The 23251-nt window shown below is 43.8% G+C and overlaps 1 protein-coding gene across 3 annotated transcripts in view; it reads left to right on the top strand.

The window, feature by feature from the left end:
- arhgef2.L (Rho/Rac guanine nucleotide exchange factor 2 L homeolog) overlaps positions 1-23251 on the top strand; it is a 116119-nt gene that overhangs the window by 58892 nt on the left and 33976 nt on the right. Inside the window, exon 1 of one of the 3 annotated variants that reach the window (XM_018231693.2) lies at positions 14032-14320. The exons of the other annotated variants lie outside the window; for them this stretch is intronic. Coding sequence (XP_018087182.1) covers positions 14258-14320 — 63 coding nt within the window. The 5' untranslated portion in view covers positions 14032-14257. Of the gene's footprint in view, positions 1-14031; positions 14321-23251 lie in introns of those variants that run through there. 3 annotated transcript variants of the gene reach the window in all.

The following is a 23251-nucleotide window of genomic DNA, read 5'->3' as shown; positions in this document are numbered from 1 at the left end:
TAGCAGCAATATGATGAAAATATAGCCACAGTTACAAAAACACTTGAGCCACAGATAATAAGAAACATTGTAAAACAGGGTAAGCTTCCCAAATATAATAACCAATAATAAATTATTAGTTAGCTTTTAATGACTTTGTGAACTTAGATTAATGAATTCTAACAAGAATTATGTCAGGAATTGGGAATCAGTTGCATTAAAGACTTGTTCCACATTTGCATAAAAATTAATCTGCAGCCAGATGAGACAACTAGACTATTAGAAATGTTGCAGCTAATTGGGAAGACTAGAGTATTAGTATTAGAAGTGTTTTGCAGCCAGATGAAGAGATGAGAATATTAGAATTGTTTTGCAGCCAGATGAGAAGACTAGGGTAAAATAATTCTTTTGTAGCTAGATGAGAAGATTAGGATATTAGAATTGTTTTGCAGTCAGATGAGACTAGGATATTAGAATTATTCTGCAGTCGGATGAGAAGAGTAGAATATTAGAATTGTTTTGCAGCTAGATGAGACACTAGGGTATTAGAATTTTTCTGCAGCCAGATAAGAAGACTAGAGTATTAGACTTCTTTTGCAGTCAGATGAGAAGACTTGAGTATAAGAATTATTTTGCAGCCAGATGAGATGATTAGAGTTTTAGAATCATTTTCATTAGCTCTATGAACTCCTCTACTATGGAAGATGACGTAGTTGCTTACCCCTCAGTCTTACTCACCATACGTCTTTTATATGCTGCTCAAGAAATGGATCATTTTTAGCATGAAGCTCTGGTACTCACTGAAATCTCCCATTCTGTGGTGATCCAAATAGCTTATCAGTTCCCCTGAATGGTAGCCTAAGGAACTTTACAACACTGACAATCCAAGCAGATTTCTTTTCATGAGCTAGTTGTTCAAAGAAGAGCATGGTTTTGCAGTCAGGTGAGAAGACTAGGGTAAAATATTTCTTTTGTAGCGAGATGAAAAGATTAGGGTATTAGAATTAGACTTTGTGCACTTAGATTAATGAACTCTAAGAATTATGTCAGGAATTGGGAATCAGTTGCATTAAAGACTTGTTCCAAATTTGCATAAAAATTAATCTGCAGCCAGATGAGACAACTAGACTATTAGAAATGTTGCAGCTAATTGGGAAGACTAGAGTATTAGTATTAGAAGTCTTTTGCAGCCAGATGAAAAGATGAGAATATTAGAATTGTTTTGCAGTCAGATGAGAAGACGAGAATATTAGAATTGTTTTGCAGTCAGATGAGAAGACGAGAATATTAGAATTGTTTTGCAGACAGATTTCTTTTCATGAACTGGTTGTTCAAAAAAGAGCATGGTCTATTCATCATTATTTATTTTCCTTAGTTCTTTAGTCATATAACTTGTAATATCAGTATATGATTGTTTTACATACAAATACATATTTTGAACTAGATTTGTAAAACAATATTCACACACATTTTAAAACAGGGTAAGTCTCCCCAATATAATAACAAATTATGATGTAGCTTTTAATGATTTAAAATAATTCTTACAGCCAGATGAGTAGACTAGGGTACATTTTTTTGCAGCCATATCAGGTGAGTAGGGTTTTAGAAATATTTTGCAGCCATATGAGACAATGAATTAGAATTTCAACATTTAGAAATAAAGAAGCTGGTGAAGGGATTTCATGACTTGTGTACCAAGCCTTGTACTGTTTGCTGAGCAGCTAACAATTACAAATTAACTTTACGTACTTTTTGCTTAGCAAAAGAATCCACAATGTCATCAAAGTCAAGTTGTCTGACTAAAGCGGATTCCACAGCTAGCAAAGAAAGGGCTGATAACCTTTCTTGGCCCATGGTAGTTCTTCTTTCATTTTTTATCCTTTTCAAACAGGAAAATGATCTTTCTCCACTGGCATTGGTTACAGACATGCATAAAAACATACGTAGCAAGGTTTCAGTATTTGGAAATGTTTTTTGCAAGTCCCTGGCAATTATATATTGCCTCATTGCCATTGGGCACACCATGGATTCCTGGGGTATCAATGCAGAAAATTGTAAAAATTCTTCTGTAAAACAGTCTTCGAGATCCTCTGGGTAGTTTTTTTGCAATTTGTCTGCAGAGCTGCGTAAATCTGATATTGGCAAGTTTGTATTAAAAATATCAAAACGGTTATTCAAGCATTCATAGCACTGATTCCTTCTTTTAAGCTCTGCAATAAGAGAATCTGTTAATACATAGAATGTTTCAGTGATAAATTTGTTTCTTGCTGACATATGTTGGTTAACATCATCAAATGGTGATTCATCAGCAAATGTTTTGCGTTTTTTAAGCCGTTTTCCTTCTCCTGCATATGTATGGTCTCTAGTTAGCTTTTTAGCTTCTAGTTCATATGTGTCAAATGAATCCCTAATTATTTGCACATATGCAATCAATGAGTTATAAAGTATGACTACTTCTGAAAGACAGATTTTGGTGTTTTGTAAAGTTTTACTAGTCGCATTTAGCCTTTCTAAGATGTTTCCCCACACCACAAGAAGAATGGCGGTTTCAAAGTGGTTGAGTTTTCCCAATAAGGACTTTGCCTCATGTTGGACTCTTACTTGGTGATCAGACGACTCTAATTCTCTGAGAGCATTTTTCACATACTGAAAACCGATTCTCAGTGCTTTAGTAGCATCAGAACGAGCAGCCCATCTTGTGCCAGACAGACCTTTTACAGAAAGATTTCCAGGAGCTTTGCAAAGCTCATTTTTAAGAATGTTCCATCGATGAGTGGATGAAGAAAAAAAAACATAGATGCACTCCAATAGATTAAAAAATGTAGCTGCTTTAAGACAGGATTCTGCAGCACATGTTCCAACCAAATTCAGTGAATGTGCAGAACAAGGCACATAATATGCCAACTGATTGATTGCACGAATTCTAGCTTGCAATCCATTGTATCTGCCAGACATATTGCTAGCGTTATCGTAGCTTTGGCCTCTGCAATCCTGAATATTAATTTTCAATACAGCCAGGAATGACAACACAGTATTTTCAAGATGTTCTCCTGTATGAGAATAGATTGGAACAAACCCCAGTAACCGTTCCACAGGCCCATCTTTGTTAACATAACGTAGTACAATTGCTAGCTGATCAACATGACTGAGATCTGGTGTGGAATCTACAATTAAAGAAAAATATTTGGCAGTGTATAGCTCTTGCACTATTACTTGAGCAACTTTATTTCCCATTAACTCGATGAACTCCTCTACTATGGTAGATGACATGTAGTTGCTTACCCCTCTGCCTGACCCACCATACTTCTTTATATGCTGCTCAAGAAATGGGTCATATTTAGCAATAAGCTCTAGTATTCCCAGAAATGCCCCATTCTGTGGGGATCCAAATAGCTCATCAGTTCCCCTGAATGGTAAGCCACGTTCACCAAGGAACTTTACAACATCGACAACCCTTCTTAAAACTTCCCGCCAGTACTTCTGTTCATGAACTTCTTGTTCAATAAGAGCGCGGTCTATTCGGCATTCAGGGTTTGCCCTGTCTGTGAATATGAAAACACACTTGCGATGATCAGGTGAATTCTCATGCTCCCTTAATCTTGCAGCAGCATTTTTCCAGTCATTAAAGCCCGATGTTGCAAGGGCATGAGACAAACTACTATAAAGTTTACACGGCACACAGAATATAGTTCCTGTTGAGGGTGAGTAGATCATCCAATCACGAGTAATACATTCAGCATTATTTCTTTTCCGTATGAATAGTTCTTTAGTCAGATACCTTGTAATATCAGTATATGTTCTTTTAGATGCAGAGTAGTCCACATACTTATTTTGAATTTGATTCTTAGAAAAATATTCACGCAAATCTTCAGAAATGTTACTTCCCCACTCAGCAGGATCATTAGAGTAACTCTTAATGATATTTTTGATAGCATTTGAAGTTGTTGTAATTTCTGGTATAGCAGATATGGACTGCTGGGATTGGGAAACTGGGGCATAATCTCCAGTTTCTTCATAGTCCATGGTCAATGGGCTTTGCACCATAGTAGCTACTTCTGTATCTCTAGTGCTTTTGGTGATTATAGTACAAACAGCATGACTGGATGACGACTTCATCATCATCATTAGGATGTAATGCACGGCTTACTATAGTTTGATCAGTGTCAGCAACTTGACTTATGGAGCAACTTGTTCCTTGTTCATCAGGCTGAGGTGTATTAGAATCTACACGGCTTTTGCTGGATTTATGATGAGCAGAAGGAATTACTCCTTGCTCCAAATTGGAGATAGAGACAGCATATGTATTTGTAGCATTAGGATGCGCTGCAGTACTATCTATACTTGTGGTGAAACTTGTTCCTTGTTCATCACCATCAGGCTGAACAAGCTGATGCTTTGGTACTAAAAAAGATTGCATATACGTCTTTTGTTTTACTGTCTCTTTTTGCTCTTTATTTTTCTTTCTCCTTTTAGCAGCCCCTGAGGCATGCCTATACAGATTCTTCGACATACCTTCTATTGTCTTTTTACAACCCTGTTTATAACTGGAAACCCTAGACAACCCTTAGAATTCTTCTGCAGCCAGATGAGATGAGTATTAGAACTATTTTGCAGCCACCAACCAGATTAGACTAGAATATTAGAACTGTTTTGCAACCAGACGAGAAGACTAGAACTGTTTTTCAGCCAGACGAGGCTAGAATATTAAAACTGTTTTGCAACCAGACGAGAAGACTAGGTTATTAGAACTGTTTTGCAGCAACCAGCCAGATTAGGCTAGAATATTAGAACTGTTTTGCAGCCAGATGAGACTAGAATATTAGAACTGTTTTGCAACCAGACAAGAAAACTAGGGTATTAGAACTGTTTTGCAGCCACCAGCCAGATTAGGCTAGAACTAGAATATTAGAACTGTTTTGTAGCCAGATGAGACTAGAATATTAGAACTGTTTTGCAACCAGACAAGGAAACTAGGGTATTAGAACTGTTTTGCAGCCACCAGCCAGATTAGGCTAGAATATTAGAACTGTTTTGCAACCAGACTATGGTATTAGAACTGTTTTGCAGCCAGATGAGACTAGAATATTAGAACTGTTTTGCAACCAGACAAGAAAACTAGGGTATTAGAACTGTTTTGCAGCCACCAGCCAGATTAGGCTAGAACTAGAATATTAGAACTGTTTTGTAGCCAGATGAGACTAGAATATTAGAACTGTTTTGCAACCAGACAAGGAAACTAGGGTATTAGAACTGTTTTGCAGCCACCAGCCAGATTAGGCTAGAATATTAGAACTGTTTTGCAACCAGACTATGGTATTAGAACTGTTTTGCAGCCAGATGAGACTAGAATATTCTACCCGTTTTGCAACCAAATGAGAAGACTAGAATATTATAACTGTCTTGGAGCTAGATGAGGAGACTAGATGATTTTATACCAGAATAGAATTATTAATTTGCACTCAGCTCAGTTGTAGCTTTGGTTGGTCTTGCAACCTGCATGGCTGCCGGGTCCCCTCCCTCACTCCTTTCAGAGCCAGTCAGACAGTCCCACTTTCAGAGACCCTTCTCAAATTATTTTACACACCGATATTTTGTATTTTTGTTTTTTAAAAAAAAATTTCGTTTTTTTCTGTAGTTTTTAGTTTTTTTCTAGGTTTTTTTTCTCAGTTCTGATTGCCCCCTCACTCACTGCAGAATCAGTTGAACAGTTCCACCACTGCCCCACAGACCCTTTTGAATTATTTTTACCCCCAGATCACACTGTTACTTCCAAATGGCTGCAGCACAGCCTGCCCCTCCTCCACCCCACAAGCCAGTCACAGCCCCACTCCCACAGACTCTTTACAAATTATTTTGCCCCCCAATTTTTTTTTGTATTTTTGTTTTGTAGTTTTTTTGGTGTTTTTTTGTAGTTTTTATTTTTTTTTAGTTTTTTTCTAGTTTTTTTTTCTCAGTTCTGTCTGCCCCCTCACTCACTGCAGAATCAGTTGAACAGTTCCACTGCCCCACAGACACTTTTGAAATATTTTGACCCCCAGATCACAGTCACACTGTTAGTTTCAAATTGCTGCAGCACAGCCTGCCCCCTCCTCCCCCTCACAAGCCAGTCACAGCCCCTTTACAAATTATTTTGCCCCCAAATTTTTTTTTGTATTTTTGTTTTGTAGTTTTTTTTGGTGTTTTTTTGTAGTTTTTATTTTTTTTTGTTTTTTTCTAGGTTTTTTTTCTCAGTTCTGTCTCTGCCCCCTCACTCACTGCAGAATCAGTTGAACAGTTCCACTTTCAATTTCCCCCCTAGCGCCAGAAGCCAGATGCCCAGCCCAAGATCACGTTCAAATGGCTAGAAATTAGAAAACAGCCTGCCAGCCTGGCCTAGTAACTGCCCCCTTCCTCTTCCCTCCCTCCCTCACAAGCCAAGCCAGCAGACAGTCGGACAGTCCCAGACCAGTAGTCTTCAAAAATATATTAGGCAAGCCGCAATTTAAAAAAAACAATTCGGGCTGCAGGCAGCCAGCAGGCACTGTTTGCTGCACAGGCAGACGGACCAGCAGATAAACAATTAGTTAGGCCGCAACCTGCAAGGATTTGTGGCAAATCAGTCACACAGTGTGTAAGAGAGCTCCTCCAGTCTAAACTTTTAGGCGCCAACTGAACGCTCACTGCGCACAACCGAGCTTTTATAATGTGCGCCATGATGTCAGCGCGCAGGCGCGCCGTGACGTCAGCGCGCAGGCGCGCCGTGACTTCAGCGCGCAGGCGCGCCGTGACGTCTGGGCGCAGGCGCGCCGTGACGGCAGCGCGCACGCCGAGATCAGCGGCGACAGACTGACAGGTGACTGACAACAGCACAACTGTGGGGGGCCCGGACCCGGAAGTTTTTAGAGGTATTTTTTTCCCGGCCCGGGCCCCCTAGAGCTAGGCGGGCCCTAGGCAGCCGCCTAGGGCGCCTAGTGGGTAATCCGGCCCTGCCTGTAATGGGCACACATTAATTTTTTAAGTAGCCTAAAGGCATGTGCCAAATTGCTCCCATTGACTTCTTGCCAATTGTCTGACAGCACTAAGGCCAATATTATTAGGCAGTTGTCAGTTGAAAACAGGGCCCATCAATACAGTATTATTTTCATGTACAGTATAATACCCCAGAACCCACAGCAGATAAATACAGGGCCAATTCCATGTATAATACCCAGAACACACAGCAGATAAATACAGTGCCAATTCCATGTATAATACCCCAGAACCCACAGCAGGATAAATACAGGGCCAATTCCATGTATAATACCCCAGAACCCACAGCAGATAAATACAGGACCAATTCCATGTATACACAGCAGATAAATACAGGGCCAATTCCATGTATAATACCCCAGAACACACAGCAGATAAATACAGGGCCAATTCCATGTATAATACCCCAGAACCCACAGCAGGATAAATACAGGACCAATTCCATGTATAATACCCCAGAACACACAGCAGGATAAATACAGGGACAATTCCATGTATAATACCCCAGAACACACAGCAGATAAATACAGGGCCAATTCCATGTATAATACCCCAGAACCCACAGCAGATAAATACAGTGCCAATTCCATGTATAATACCCCAGAACACACAGCAGATAAATACAGGGCCAATTCCATGTATAATACCCAGAACACACAGCAGATAAATACAGTGCCAATTCCATGTATAATACCCCAGAACACACAGCAGGATAAATACAGGGACAATTCCATGTATAATACCCCAGAACTCACAGCAGGATAAATACAGGGCCAATTCCATGTATAATACCCCAGAACTCACAGCAGGATAAATACAGGGCCAATTCCATGTATAATACCCCAGAACCCACAGCAGATAAATACAGGGCCAATTCCATGTATAAAACCCAGAACACACAGCAGGATAAATACAGGGACAATTCCATGTATAATACCCCAGAACTCACAGCAGATAAATACAGGGCCAATTCCATGTATAATACCCCAGAACCCACAGCAGATAAATACAGTGCCAATTCCATGTATAATACCCCAGAACTCACAGCAGGATAAATACAGGGCCAATTCCATGTATAATACCCCAGAACCCACAGCAGATAAATACAGGGCCAATTCCATGTATAATACCCAGAACCCACAGCAGATAAATACAGGGCCAATTCCATGTATAATACCCCAGAACCCACAGCAGATAAATACAGGGCCAATTCCATGTATAATACCCAGAACCCACAGCAGATAAATACAGGGCCAATTCCATGTATAATACCCCAGAACCCACAGCAGATAAATACAGGGCCAATTCCATGTATAATACCCCAGAACTCACAGCAGGATAAATACAGGGCCAATTCCATGTATAATACCCCAGAACTCACAGCAGGATAAATACAGGGCCAATTCCATGTATAATACCCCAGAATCCACAGCAGATAAATACAGTGCCAATTCCATGTATAATACCCCAGAACTCACAGCAGATAAATACAGGGCCAATTCCATGTATAATACCCCAGAACCCACAGCAGATAAATACAGGGCCAATTCCATGTATAATACCCAGAACCCACAGCAGATAAATACAGTGCCAATTCCATGTATAATACCCCAGAACCCACAGCAGATAAATACAGTGCCAATTCCATGTATAATACCCCAGAACACACAGCAGATAAATACAGTGCCAATTCCATGTATAATACCCCAGAACCCACAGCAGATAAATACAGGTCCAATTCCATGTATAATACCCCAGAACCCACAGCACATAAATACAGGGCCAATTCCATGTATAATACCCCAGAATCCACAGCAGATAAATACAGAGCCAATTCCATGTATAATACCCAGAACCCACAGCAGATAAATACAGGGCCAATTCCATGTATAATACCCCAGAACTCACAGCAGGATAAATACAGGGCCAATTCCATGTATAATACCCCAGAATCCACAGCAGATAAATACAGTGCCAATTCCATGTATAATACCCCAGAATCCACAGCAGATAAATACAGTGCCAATTCCATGTATAATACCCCAGAACTCACAGCAGATAAATACAGGGCCAATTCCATGTATAATACCCCAGAACCCACAGCAGATAAATACAGGGCCAATTCCATGTATAATACCCAGAACCCACAGCAGATAAATACAGTGCCAATTCCATGTATAATACCCCAGAACCCACAGCAGATAAATACAGTGCCAATTCCATGTATAATACCCCAGAACACACAGCAGATAAATACAGTGCCAATTCCATGTATAATACCCCAGAACCCACAGCAGATAAATACAGGGCCAATTCCATGTATAATACCCCAGAACTCACAGCAGGATAAATACAGGGCCAATTCCATGTATAATACCCCAGAACCCACAGCAGGATAAATACAGGGCCAATTCCATGTATAATACCCCAGAACCCACAGCAGATAAATACAGGTCCAATTCCATGTATAATACCCCAGAACCCACAGCACATAAATACAGGGCCAATTCCATGTATAATACCCCAGAATCCACAGCAGATAAATACAGAGCCAATTCCATGTATAATACCCAGAACCCACAGCAGATAAATACAGGGCCAATTCCATGTATAATACCCCAGAACTCACAGCAGGATAAATACAGGGCCAATTCCATGTATAATACCCAGAACCCACAGCAGATAAATACAGGGCCAATTCCATGTATAATACCCCAGAACCCACAGCAGATAAATACAGGGCCAATTCCATGTATAATACCCCAGAACTCACAGCAGGATAAATACAGGGCCAATTCCATGTATAATACCCCAGAACCCACAGCAGGATAAATACAGGGCCAATTCCATGTATAATACCCCAGAACCCACAGCAGGATAAATACAGGGCCAATTCCATGTATAATACCCCAGAACCCACAGCAGATAAATACAGGGTCAATTCCATGTATAATACCCAGAACACACAGCAGATAAATACAGTGCCAATTCCATGTATAATACCCCAGAACTCACAGCAGGATAAATACAGGGCCAATTCCATGTATAATACCCCAGAACCCACAGCAGGATAAATACAGGGCCAATTCCATGTATAATACCCCAGAACCCACAGCAGGATAAATACAGGGCCAATTCCATGTATAATACCCCAGAACCCACAGCAGATAAATACAGGTCCAATTCCATGTATAATACCCCAGAACCCACAGCAGATAAATACAGGGCCAATTCCATGTATAATACCCAGAACCCACAGCAGATAAATACAGGTCCAATTCCATGTATAATACCCCAGAACCCACAGCAGATAAATACAGGGCCAATTCCATGTATAATACCCCAGAACCCACAGCAGATAAATACAGGTCCAATTCCATGTATAATACCCCAGAACCCACAGCAGATAAATACAGGGCCAATTCCATGTATAATACCCCAGAACCCACAGCAGATAAATACAGGTCCAATTCCATGTATAATACCCCAGAACCCACAGCAGATAAATACAGGTCCAATTCCATGTATAATACCCCAGAACCCACAGCACATAAATACAGGGCCAATTCCATGTATAATACCCCAGAATCCACAGCAGATAAATACAGAGCCAATTCCATGTATAATACCCAGAACCCACAGCAGATAAATACAGGGCCAATTCCATGTATAATACCCCAGAACTCACAGCAGGATAAATACAGGGCCAATTCCATGTATAATACCCCAGAATCCACAGCAGATAAATACAGAGCCAATTCCATGTATAATACCCCAGAACCCACAGCAGGATAAATACAGAGCCAATTCCATGTATAATACCCCAGAACCCACAGCAGATAAATACAGGGCCAATTCCATGTATAATACCCCAGAACCCACAGCAGGATAAATACAGGGCCAATTCCATGTATAATACCCCAGAACCCACAGCAGATAAATACAGGGCCAATTCCATGTATAATACCCCAGAACCCACAGCAGATAAATACAGGGCCAATTCCATGTATAATACCCAGAACACACAGCAGATAAATACAGGACCAATTCCATGTATAATACCCCAGAACCCACAGCAGATAAATACAGGACCAATTCCATGTATAATACCCCAGAACACACAGCAGATAAATACAGGGCCAATTCCATGTATAATACCCCAGAACCCACAGCAGATAAATACAGGCCAATTCCATGTATAATACCCCAGAACACATGGTGGGATAAACACAGTGTTAATGAATATTGCCTCTACCCAAATCTGAAAACCTATGTCCTAACTAAAGTATCATCTGGGCACTAGAAGAGGAAGAAACCGATTTGTTTGTGTGACACCAGCTTGCACTAACCGGCTGTATGTTTCGAAATAATTCACTGCAGACATTTCAAGGGGAAGTTAACCTTATAATGAACTTTAAGTCATTAGTCTAAACTTTGAGTCAGACCAAATGGCATTTTATTTAAATGTGTAAATGTAAAAATGTCTGTGTTTCATAGGCTACAGACCCTAGCAACTGGATGTATGTTACACTTTGGAGAGAGGCCGGGATAGAGAGAGACAAACACTTATTAAAGTACTGAATTCCTCAGGAGCCAAGAGCTTTGGTTTCCTCATTTTATGATGAATAAATAAACACTTTAATTAGCTGTTAGAGCTTATGTCTCTTCTGGGCATATTTCCCCCCCGTAGAATATTTGCTAGCGGCCTCTCACGCCTCACAGTGTCTCACGCTACAAGGCTCTGAAGTTAATTCTAAACACTCAGACTTAAAAAAAAAAAAATGTTAAATTGGCACATTTCATAAAAACAAGAAACAAAACAAACAGAAACCAAACAGTTTACTAAAGCTGTCAGTTAAAACAACACGCTTCGGGAAAACATAAAGGCTCCGGCACAAAGACATATGTCACGGGCTTTAGAAACAGAAACTGTCGGCGCAGTCCCATGGCAGTCGCAGGTGCGAGAAAATGCCGCCTGCACTTCTTGCTTTGCTGCAGGGGTCGTCAGTCAGATGTGGGTGCAGGAGAGAGAAACTTGGGTGAACGCTTTTCGTGAACAGCCCCTGTTGGGCGCATCGCATGTCATCAATAACTACATTAGTGCCAGTCGTTTGCACCGTCGCATGGGCGCAATCTGCTAGGGGATCCCTGTATTTAACCGTGGCCCTTTATCTTGCAGCTTTGGGATTTTTCCTCTAAAATCGCAAATGCCGCTAAAATATATGAAAGGGGTTGTTCACCTTTTAATTAACTGTTAGTATGATGTAGAGAGGGATATTCTGAGATAATTTGCAATTGGTCTTCATTTTTTATTATTTGTGGTGTTTGGGTTATTTAGCTTTTTATTCAGCAGCTCTCCAGTTTGTAGTTTCGGCCATCTGGTTGCTAGGGTCCAAATTCCCCTAGCAACCATGCATTGATTTGAATAAGAGACTGGAATATGAATAGGAGAGGGACTGAATAGAAAGAGGAGGAATAAGTAGCAACAATAAATGTGTAGCCTGAATGTGGCCACAGACGTAGAGATCTGCTCGTTTGGAAGTGTCGTCAAATGAACGGATCTCTCCACTATATAACCACATTGTAGTGGGCGATATCGGACGGGCCCAGTGATCGGAAAATAATGCATCTGAAACGGGTGGTCGGATCATACGCACAGATGCGGCTGCGATCTGGTGGGATTTTCTAACCTGCCCATTCGAGATCTGTCTGACTTTCGAAGCCCGTCGATGGCCCCACGCACGGGCCAATAAGCTGCCGACTTGGTCTGTCTGCCGCTTTTATCGGCCCGTGTATGGCGGCCTTTACAGAGCATTTGTTTTTTAGATCAGAGTCAGTGACCCCCATTTGAAAGTTGTAAAGAGTCAGAAGAAGGAGGCAAATGATTAAAATCTATAAAAAAAAAAATAATAATTAAGACCAATTGAAAGTATGCTTAGAATTGGCTATTCTATAACACACTAAAAATTTATTTAACCATCCCTTTAGGGCAGAGACACACGTGGAGATTCGGGTAGATTTAGTCGCCCGGCGACAAATCGTCTCTTCTTCAGGCGACTAATCACCCCGAACTGACTTCCGCCGGCTAGAATCTAAGTCAGAGACACAGGCAGATTCGGGGAGATTAAGTCGCTTGGCGACAAATTTCCTCTTCTTCGGGGCGACTAATCTCCTGAACTGCCTTCCTGCCGGCTAGAATGTAAATCGTTGGCAGGATGGCACTAGGAGAGATTCGTTTTCCGAAGCCATCTTAAGGTGCTTCACGAGAAAACTTGGGCCGACCTCAGAAAACGAAGCGCTATTTACATTCTAGCCAGCGGGAAGGCAGTTTGGTAGATTAGTCACCCTGAAGAAGAGGAGATTTGTCACTGGGCGACTTAATCTCCCTGAATTTGCCTGTGTGTCTCTGCCTTAGATTGTAGCCGGTGAGAAGGCAGTTTGGGGAGATTAGTCGCCCCGAAGAAAAGGAGATTTGTCGCAGTGGCGTAACTACTGGGGGTGCAGGGGGTGCAATTGGACCAGGGTCCGCACTCCCCACAGATCCCCGTAGACTGTGCCTTGCTGTAGTCGGCTGCAGCCGCAAAGAAAATTGGTACGGAGGGGGTCCCGGCTGCACAGCCCACACCTGGGCCCGTCCCCACCTAGTTACATGACTTACTCGGAACGGTTCGTTTTCCGAAGTCGCCTAAAGGTTAAACTTCGGGCGACTTTGGAAAACAAAGCGCTCCGAGTGCCATCCCTGAATCTCCACGTGTGTTTCTGTTGTGTCGCTGTTGTGCTGCAATGGTGAGGGCAGATGTCTGTGCTGTTGTGTCTCTGGCACTAGAGGTCGGTGCTGCAGGATCCAGACTGTACCTGGGGAAGGAGAGGAGCAGATGATTGGGGGGGGGTGACCTCTCCCTCTGTCACTTTGTAATGTGTCGGGGGTTAAAACAGAAGGAGCAGCAGCTGCAGAGTGAGAGGCACCAGAGTTCATGGATTGGGCTCCCCCCACCCCCTCTGCTGGTGGAGGGATGAGACTGCTGAGGTTTGGAAGCCTAGAGAGGGGGGAGGTGGAGGGGTTGGGGTTTGAATAATTTCAGCTGCACTGAGGCTGTGACTTCCTGTGAATAAACAGTAACTGGCAGTTAGCAGCCTGTAAGCTCCATCTCCCCGGGAATAGCTCTCTATCTCTTGCCTCCCTCAAACTGGATATAAAAACATAAGTAACTGAAAGGCCCGGAGGGGGTCGGCGAGAGGGACCACACTATCGATCTTCACCCAGGAGAATATGTCTCGGATTGAGTCCTTTTCTAAAGCACGAGTGGAGCGCACCAAGGAGCTACCCCTCAAGGTCAGTCCTTTTTGTCTTTTTGTTTCATTCAAACTGTCACCCTCCTAAATGGTAGTTCCCCTTTAACAATAACAGCGACTGGAGCGGAGAATGGCAGCCCTCCTTTGCCATGAGAGATGCCCCTCCGGTGGGTCTATTGTTCAGCCATGCGACTAGCCCAGGACTACCATCTGTCATACCAACTAAAAGCCCCTCTGTCCATGAAAGGGTTAAGGGCGAGTGTTTGAGTCACAAGCGGAAAGATAACACAGGGTTAACTCATTCCCTCCTTCTCTGCTCTTATACAAATGCTCAGTTCTCTGTTCCTTGTGATTCTGACTATTGAAACAATGTAGCAGTGGGGTTAATGGGGGGAACTGATTTCTGCCTCATTGTTTGGAAAGCAGTTACATTTAAACAGATAACGTTTGGGTTTATATCCCCTTTAAATGAAACTCTGCCTCTCACCTTGCGCCGTGCCATTTCTCTACTACTCCCATGCCGTAGCCATGTGGCTGGAGGGTCCCACATTACTCAACCTCTGTCTCTCCAACAGCTGCATGGCTGCTTTGTTTACCCTCCCACCTCGTAGAAATCACCAATAGCCTCATCTTTATAACTATTAACATAAGGGGGCTCATAAATAAATTGAAATGATCATTTTCAGCCCCATCGTGCGTGAGTACGACAGACACTGTGATATCCGCTGCCGGTACAGATGCATCATGGGATATCCTTGTCTTGTGACTCCGGTGCTGGGGGGGTTAAATTCAGGGGGAAATAGTGTTATGTGAATTCTATTAATGATCGGGAATAGGCAGTCATAAAACATGTTGATTGGCTGTGAAACAAGCTGTGTATGAGACACACACAGACCCTTATACTGCATACAGACAGACAGACAGACATATAGAAAGACATATATACAGACAGACAGACAGACAACATACAGACATACATTACATACAGACAGACATACATACACATAAGACATAGTAGTTGAGGTTGGATTCATATCAGTAACCCTTTAATAAAAAAAAAGCATCCGACCCTTCCTTGAAGCGATCTACTGTATCTGCAACCACTTCCTCAGCTGTTTCACTGTCAAATAAATCCCCTGTAGGATGAAACCTTAAGGCCCCCATACATGGGCTGATAAAAGCTGCAGACAGACCGAGTCGGCAGTTATTGGCTCATGTGTGGGGCCATCCGACGGGCTTCCCCCATCGATATCTGGCCGAAAGTCTGGCGCATCTGTGATCTGACCGCCCGTATCGGATACATTATGATCAGCCTGTTATCGCCTACTTCAATGTGGCCATATATCAGGGAGAGATCCGCTCATTTCACCAAACGAGCGGATCTCTACATCTATGGCCACCTTTACCTATGTCAATGGCCCATCTGCTGCCCTCCATCTCAACAACTTCCGGCATCCCTCCATCTCAACAACTCCCGGCATCCCTCCTTCCCAACAACTTCCGGCATTATTCCATCTCTACAACTCCCGGCATCCCTCCATCTCAACAACTCCCAGCATCCCTCCTTCCCAACAACTTCCGGCATCATTCCATCTCTACAACTCCCGGCATCCCTCCATCTCAACAACTCCCGGCATCCCTCCTTCCCAACAACTTCCGGCATCATTCCATCTCTACAACTCCCGGCATCCCTCCATCTCTACAACTCCCGGCATCCCTCCATCTCAACAACTCCCGGCATCCCTCCATCTCAACAACTCCCGGCATCCCTCCTTCCCAACAACTTCCGGCATCATTCCTACTCTACAACTCCCGGCATCCCTCCATCTCAACAACTCCCGGCATCCCTCCACAACTCCCGGCATCCCTCCATCTCAACAACTCCCGGCATCCCTCCATCTCAACAACTCCCGGCATCCCTCCATCTCAACAACTCCCGGCATCCCTCCATCTCAACAACTCCCGGCATCCCTCCATCTCAACAACTCCCGGCATCCCTCCATCGCAACAACTCCCGGCATCCCTCCATCTCAACAACTCCCGGCATCCCTCCATCTCATCAATTCCCGGCATCCCTTGTAATGATGAGGTTGTAGTTCAGTAACTGTCAAATTGGGCCAAAGGATTAAAGGGGAACTATTGCGAAAATGAAAATTTAATATAAGCTTCAGCATACTGAAATAAGAAGTTTTCTAAATACAATCAATTAAATATTCTGTAGTGTTTCTGAAATAATCCAGTTTATCGTCACTATTCCTCTCTCAGCATCTGTTTCTCTTCATTCTGTCTTCATGCAGCAGTTGGGTGTCAGATATTCACTGACAGTTAGATCCAATATATCTTATAGGGGGGCTCCTTTTGCCTAGAAGATGTATTAGAGCTCACTCTATTAAACTCACCAGACATCATGTCTCTCTACATGCAGAATTTGTGCAAAAGGCAGTTATTTTGTTTGTACTGGAATCAGTTATTTGAGTGAGTCCTAATTCATCTGCTAGGAAAGGAGCCCCCCTATAAGATATATTGGATCTAAAGGTGGCCATAGACACACAGATCCTATCGTACGAATCGAGGATTCGTACGATTTTCGGATCATGTGTGGCGTGTGCATTATCCTTTTTAAAGGGGTGCTTCACCTTTTTGGTACGTTACAGAATGACCAATTCTAAGCAACTTTTCGGTTGGCCTTCATTATTTTTATTTTTTATTTTTTTAATTATTTGCCTTCATCTTCTGACTCTTTCCAGCTTTCAGATAGGGGTCACTGACCCCATGTAAAAAAACCAAATGCTCTGTAAGGCTACAAATGTATTGTTATTGCTACTTTTTATTACTCATATTTTTTATTCAGTCTCTCTCCTATTCTTATTCAAATAAGACCGACAGACCGAGTCGGCAGTTGATTGGCCCGTGTGTGGGGCCATCCGACGGGCTTCCCCAATCAATATCTGGCTGAAAGTTGGCCAGATCTCAATCGGGCAGGTTAAAAATCCCGTCTGATTGCGGCCGCGTCTATGCGAGCACCTGTTTTGGGTGCATTATGATCTGATCGTTGGGCCCTAGGGCTCACAATCGGATCAGCCTGATATCACCCAACTCAATGTAGGCATATCGGGGAGAGATCGCCAAACGAGCGGATCTCTACATCTATGGCCACCTTAAGAGTTAATTTAAAGGTGAACAACCCTTTTAACCCTTTCTGTTGTAACATTTGTGAGCAAAGGGGTATTTTCACTTATTACACTATCAACCAGGTCTGGCACTGGGTAGGGGGGTGATTTAAGCAAATTACTGGCCCATACAATGCGTTAGATCAAGTCACTTCCTCGTGCTGACATCCTGCGTCACCTTCCTGTTATTCCCCCCCGCATCATTGTATATTGAGGGATGGAGAAAGATTCCAGCATAGCTTATTATATACTGTAATTATCTCTAGCCATTAACATGGGTGGGGCTGCCATATAGCTTTACTTTCATCTGCTGATTGAAAAAAAAACCGGAGCCTGGGAGCTTTGTGTTATGGATTATACAGACTTTTGGGGTTAGTCGTTACTTTATTATAGCACCAGAGGAAGTGAATTTCCAGCACGCTGCTCACTTCCTGCTCCCCCATCATGTGAATAAGGAGAAATCCCAGTGCAGTTCCAAGTCTCTCAGGGTTGCCAGGTTGGCGGTTTTCCAGCCCAATTGGGCTACTCATTTAAAGCCCAGGCGGGTTTTGAAAATACAAACTAGCCAAAGTAATGATTTGGGCTACTTTTTGGGCCTTTGACTGGTTTGTGCTTTGGAAACCAGCCAAAGTTTTTTTTCGTGCTAAGCCTGCTTCTCCCAGTGCATGTTGGGTAATGTCGTTGGGTAACATCAAATTTTTCGTTAGTATACCACGAAAAAAAAACCACGAAGACAAATTAAACTTTAAAAACGCATAGCCTTTATTAAGAAATAACTTACCAAAACTCCGCTTGCACAGAAAAGGCGACACGGCGATGATCCATCGTGCGGCGCTTGATTTCTCCTCCCTGGCTATCTCCTATACGGAAGGCAGGGAGGAGAAATCGAGCGTCGCACGATGGATCGCGGATCCCCTTTTCTGAAGAGGAGCGCAAGCGGAGTTTCGGTCAGTTATTTCTTAATAAGGGCTGTGCGATTTTAAAGTTTGATAAGTTTTTGGTGTTGTTTTTTTCATAATAGACTAACAATTTTTTTTTTAAAAACAATTGATGTTGCTGGTCCTTTAACAATTAGCCAACTGCAAAGTTGAATGTAAGACTACAATACCCAGCATGCTCTGGGACTAAAGGTGGCCATACACGGGCCGATAAAAGCTGCCGACAGACCGAGTCGGCAGCTTATTGGCCCGTGTATGGGGGCCCCCGACGGGCTTCCCCGATTGAGATCTGGCCGAAAGTCGGCCAGATCTCGATCGGATGGGATTAAAAATCCCGTCGGATCGCGGCCGCATCTATTCGTTGATGCGGTCCCGTGATTCGACCGCCCGTTTGGGCATCGTAAGGATCCGATCGTTGGGCCCTAGGGCCCACGATCGGATCAGCCCGATATTGCCCATATCGGAGGATATCGGAGGGAGATCCGCTCGTTTGGCGACATCGCCAAACGAGCGGATCTCTCCATGTATGGCCACCTTAACTTGTGTAGAAGTTACCAGATTTTGGGCGCTGTTCCCCAGTCTCTCGTTACTCTTAAGCATTCTCGCATTTTCCATTGACTTTCTGCAATTTCAAACAATTTGGGGTCAAAAATCTGCCAAAATGTCTAGCGGTTAACCTGTTTCACCAATATTTATTTATGGGGCCCCTATACCTCCTGGGGCCCCCTCTGTAGTTACCCCCCTGGTGACCGGCAAATCTGCCCCATTTTGCTTCATGGAAAAATATGGGAAACCGTGAACATTTGAAAAAGGCATATTTTCTCGTATATTCATTTATTTTTTTAGACTTTTTTAACTCCACGTATTGCGCTATTTCTGGGCTACTTTTGGGCTGGTTTTGTAAATTGGACCCTGATGTCTGTACACTTGTATCAGTGAAGTCTATATGTTACTACCTGCTCTTCCTGTTATTTGTAGCATTCTCATTCACAGGCCCAGGAAGCTGCGAGTCACATGTATAGCAATAAACTGACAGTTAAATAGTAAAACGGGTGCTGGGGGGAGGGCACTTGACCCCCTTTCCAAAACACACAAAGCGATCAAAAGGCAGCTGTGAAAGCCCATCTCAGCCCTCTGCAGGGGGCCCCAGGGATTAGGAGAGAGCCTCCCTTGCCATGGATCTAACGGTGGCCATACACGGGCAGATTAAAGCTACCGATATCAGTCCTTTAGGCCGTTTTGGCAATTTATCTGCCCATGTGTGGTGATGCTTTCCTGTGACCCCCGTCGGTGCCCATTTGCGGCATTGTAATCCAATCGTTTGGCCCCAGGGATTGGGATTCACCCATAACGATCGGATCTAATAGTGTATGGCCACTTTAAGTTATAAAGGTTTAGGACAATTTGCAGGTGGAAGGAGGACCTGCCCCACAGAGCTTACAATCTAAGTGACATAAGGTAGCAGTAAGCACAGCACGCAGAAAGCTTGTGGTTATTGAAAAGGGGTTTCACTTGGTATAATCCCCAGGCCCACTGGATGTCCGTTTTCAGTATAAGGTACAGATTAAGCTCCCAAAATACTTGTGAGGTAGTGCATGCATGGCCAGGCCGCCCAGAAGAAGCCGTATCTGAGGCTCATCTTGACCCTGAGGGCTGTGGGCAGGCAGGGTGGGAAATGTAGCAAGACACACGCTCAGATTAGTAGCCCAACGATAAATTGCCTCTTCCTCAGGGCGACTAATCTCCCCGAACTGCCTCCCGCCGGCTAGAATGTAAATCGATGGTGGGATGGCAATCGGTGCGCTTCGTTTTCCGAAGTCGCCCGTAGTTTCGGGCAGATTAGTCTCCCCGAAAAAGAAGAGATTTGTCACTGGGCGACTAATCTCCCCAAATCTGAGCGCATTTCTCTGCCCTAAGGGCTATTCCACACGGGGAGATAGCGACGCGTTTGCGGTCGCGGCGACAAAGCGCCGCGACAGTCGCCGCGACCGGCGCAGGCGCCAGTTTTGTATGGGCGCCTATGTAAAAACGCCTGTGCTAACCACACGAGGCGATGCGCTTTTCAACAGTCGCCTGAAAAAGCCTGGCGAGGCATTTTCAGGCGACTGTTGAAAAGCGCATCGCCTCGTGTGGTTAGCACAGGCGTTTTTACATAGGCGCCCATACAAAACTGTCGCCTGCGCCGGTCGCGGTGACTGTCGCGGCGCTTTGTCGCCGCGACCGCAAACGCGTCGCTATCTCCCCGTGTGGACTAGCCCTTAATGTGTATGTTTTGTGGATTGGATAATCATTAACCAGTTTGGATAATTACCGTCTGGAGGTTGTGGGTGTCACAATTGTGTGTCTCCGTGTTTGGGAGTAAACAGTGACATTTGGAATAAAGGACGGTTTGAATGAACTTCCTAAAACTCCCATGATCCTCAGCCAGAGGCAATAGGGCACTCCCAGGTGAGAGTCTGTGCAGCTCAGGAACTACATGTCCCAGCATCCCCTGAGAGTAGCAGCATCTGCAGAGCAGTATCTGTCGGCTTACATTTCATGCACTGCTGGTCCTGACTCCTGAAACAATGTAGCGGAACAGGACTGCTTGTGTTACGTTGTACAACAGGGCTGTAAGTGAGCACATTCAGGTGGTGATCACTGTTTATGTAACTCATTGTCAGCACTTTCCACGCTGTGATACATGAGAGTGCGGGGAGCGAATAAAATCGTTTTTCCTTGCTTTGCACATTGGCATCTGGTTGGTCGGGATCTGCAGAAGAAAGAGATGTGTGTAGTCAGCCGCTCCTGGGGCACTGGAGAGGGGCTAATAAGGCACTCGTTTAGTCTAGACCTTCATAAGCCATTAGTGTTCCCACCTCCGCCCAAACGTCTGGCACAGGAGACTCGCACAGCAATGATTTCCAGACCAGGCTAATGGCAATAATCCAGAATATATATATAGTATAGTATATAGGTTACAGCTGGTGCTATGGGCGACAGAGGGTTAAGAGCTCATCTCTTTGGCTCCCAGAGAAGTAACCCTTGGATGACTGTACACTCATTGTGTTGTGACATGAAAGGAGAAGCATTGGGACTGGTCCTTTGTCCCACCAACCTGTGCTGGGGGAGGGGTGTCCGTCTGTCTGTACAGTGGAGATAGGAAGTAGACACACGGCATGTGTATATCACACTGTACATTCCCAGCCGCCACTTCAACTCCCCCCCCCCCATCTGTGTGGTGGGATGAGAGCGGCCCTTAGCTGCTGACAGTTTGGAGAGGCCTTCTAGAGTGTGGCCCCGTCTCCCTCCGAGGGATTACTAGATTGTAATGAGCGGCCCTGCCCCAAGGAGCTAACACTCTGGTGGTGTTGAACAGACTAATGGTGTATTGGGGGACCTTTATTCAAGGAACTTGCAGTCTGGAGGTGTAATAGGAGACTGCTTCATGAGCTTACACTCTACTTCAATAATGGGAGTCCTTAGCCCAAAAAGCTTATATTCTAGTGGTATAATACGAGACCCTGCCCTAGGGAGCTAACACTCTAGTGCTAATAATAGGAGGCCCTTACCGCAAGGGACTTACAGTGGAGTGTTCTAATGGGAGACCAGGTCCCAAGGAGCTTACAATCTAGTGGTATAATGTTAGACCCTGTCTCAAGGGCTTACACTTAGTATAATGGGACATTCTGCCCCAAGGAACTTACAATCTAGTGGTATAATGAGAGACTCTATCTAAAGGAGCTCACAGTCTAGTGGTAAAATAGTAGACCCTGTGTCAAGCTTACACTGCGTAGGAATTTACAATCTAGTGATATGGGAGACTCTGTCCCAAGAAGCTTACACTCTAGTGAAATAATGGGAGACTCTGTCTGAAGCAGCTTACAGTCTAGTGGTTTAATGGGAGACTCTGTCCCAAGGAGCTTACAGTCTAGTGGTTTAATGGGAGACTCTGTCCCAAGGAGCTTACAGTCTAGTAGTTTAATGGGAGACTCTGTCCCATGGAGCTTACAGTCTGGTGGTTAAATGGGAGACTCTATCCCAAGGAGCTTACAGTCTAGTGGTGTAATGGGAGACTCTATCCCAAGGAGCTAACAGTCTGGTGGTTAAATGGGAGACTCTATCCCAAGGAGCTTACAGTCTAGTGGTTAAATGGGAGACTCTATCCCAAGGAGCTTACAGTCTAGTGGTTAATGGGAGACTTTATCCCAAGGAGCTTACAGTCTAGTGGTATAATGGAGGCTCTGCTCTAGGAATCTTACAATTTAGAGACTTCTCTCTAAGCCACTTACACTGTAGTAGCGTAATAAGAGACCGTACCCCAAGAATAGTGTAATAAAGGGGGGCCCTGCATATGGCCTTGCTCCATGTATAATGGGTAAAGGTTGAACTTGATGGCTGTGTCCTTTTTCAACCTAAGTTACCGTATAATGAGATCTTTCCTGGGAAGGCCTGAGATCCCCCAGCATGTGGAGTAACAATGTCGGGGCAACATATGGCATATGCTCAGGGAAGTGTCAGCTTTATGGGCAAGGCTTATGGCACACAGTGCAGTTATGAACATATTTTAGCTCCCAGAGAGTCAGACAAAGGCTCAAAATCAGCCCTTTTATTTTTCAATGGGATTGGCCTGAAAATATCTGGCACTGGCAGAAAAAAAGACTTTTCCCATTATCTGTACAATGTGTGACTGTAATGTGAGTCTGTTTGTCCAGAGATACTGATGTTTGTACAGCAATTCCTTTGCCCGGGAGATTCCTCTCCATGTAATGTCGGGGGCAAAATCCACAGACACATCCCAAGAGTCCGTGTCCCACTCACGTGTCTCATAAACGGAACCAATAACAGAAAGTACACTCAGTACAATGTCGTTATATATATTTA

Source organism: Xenopus laevis, chromosome 8L (genome assembly GCF_017654675.1).
Source record: "Xenopus laevis strain J_2021 chromosome 8L, Xenopus_laevis_v10.1, whole genome shotgun sequence".
Classification (NCBI taxonomy): Eukaryota; Metazoa; Chordata; class Amphibia; order Anura; family Pipidae; genus Xenopus; species Xenopus laevis.
Note: the sequence above shows the minus strand (reverse complement) of the source record. Positions and strands in the feature narration are given on the sequence as shown.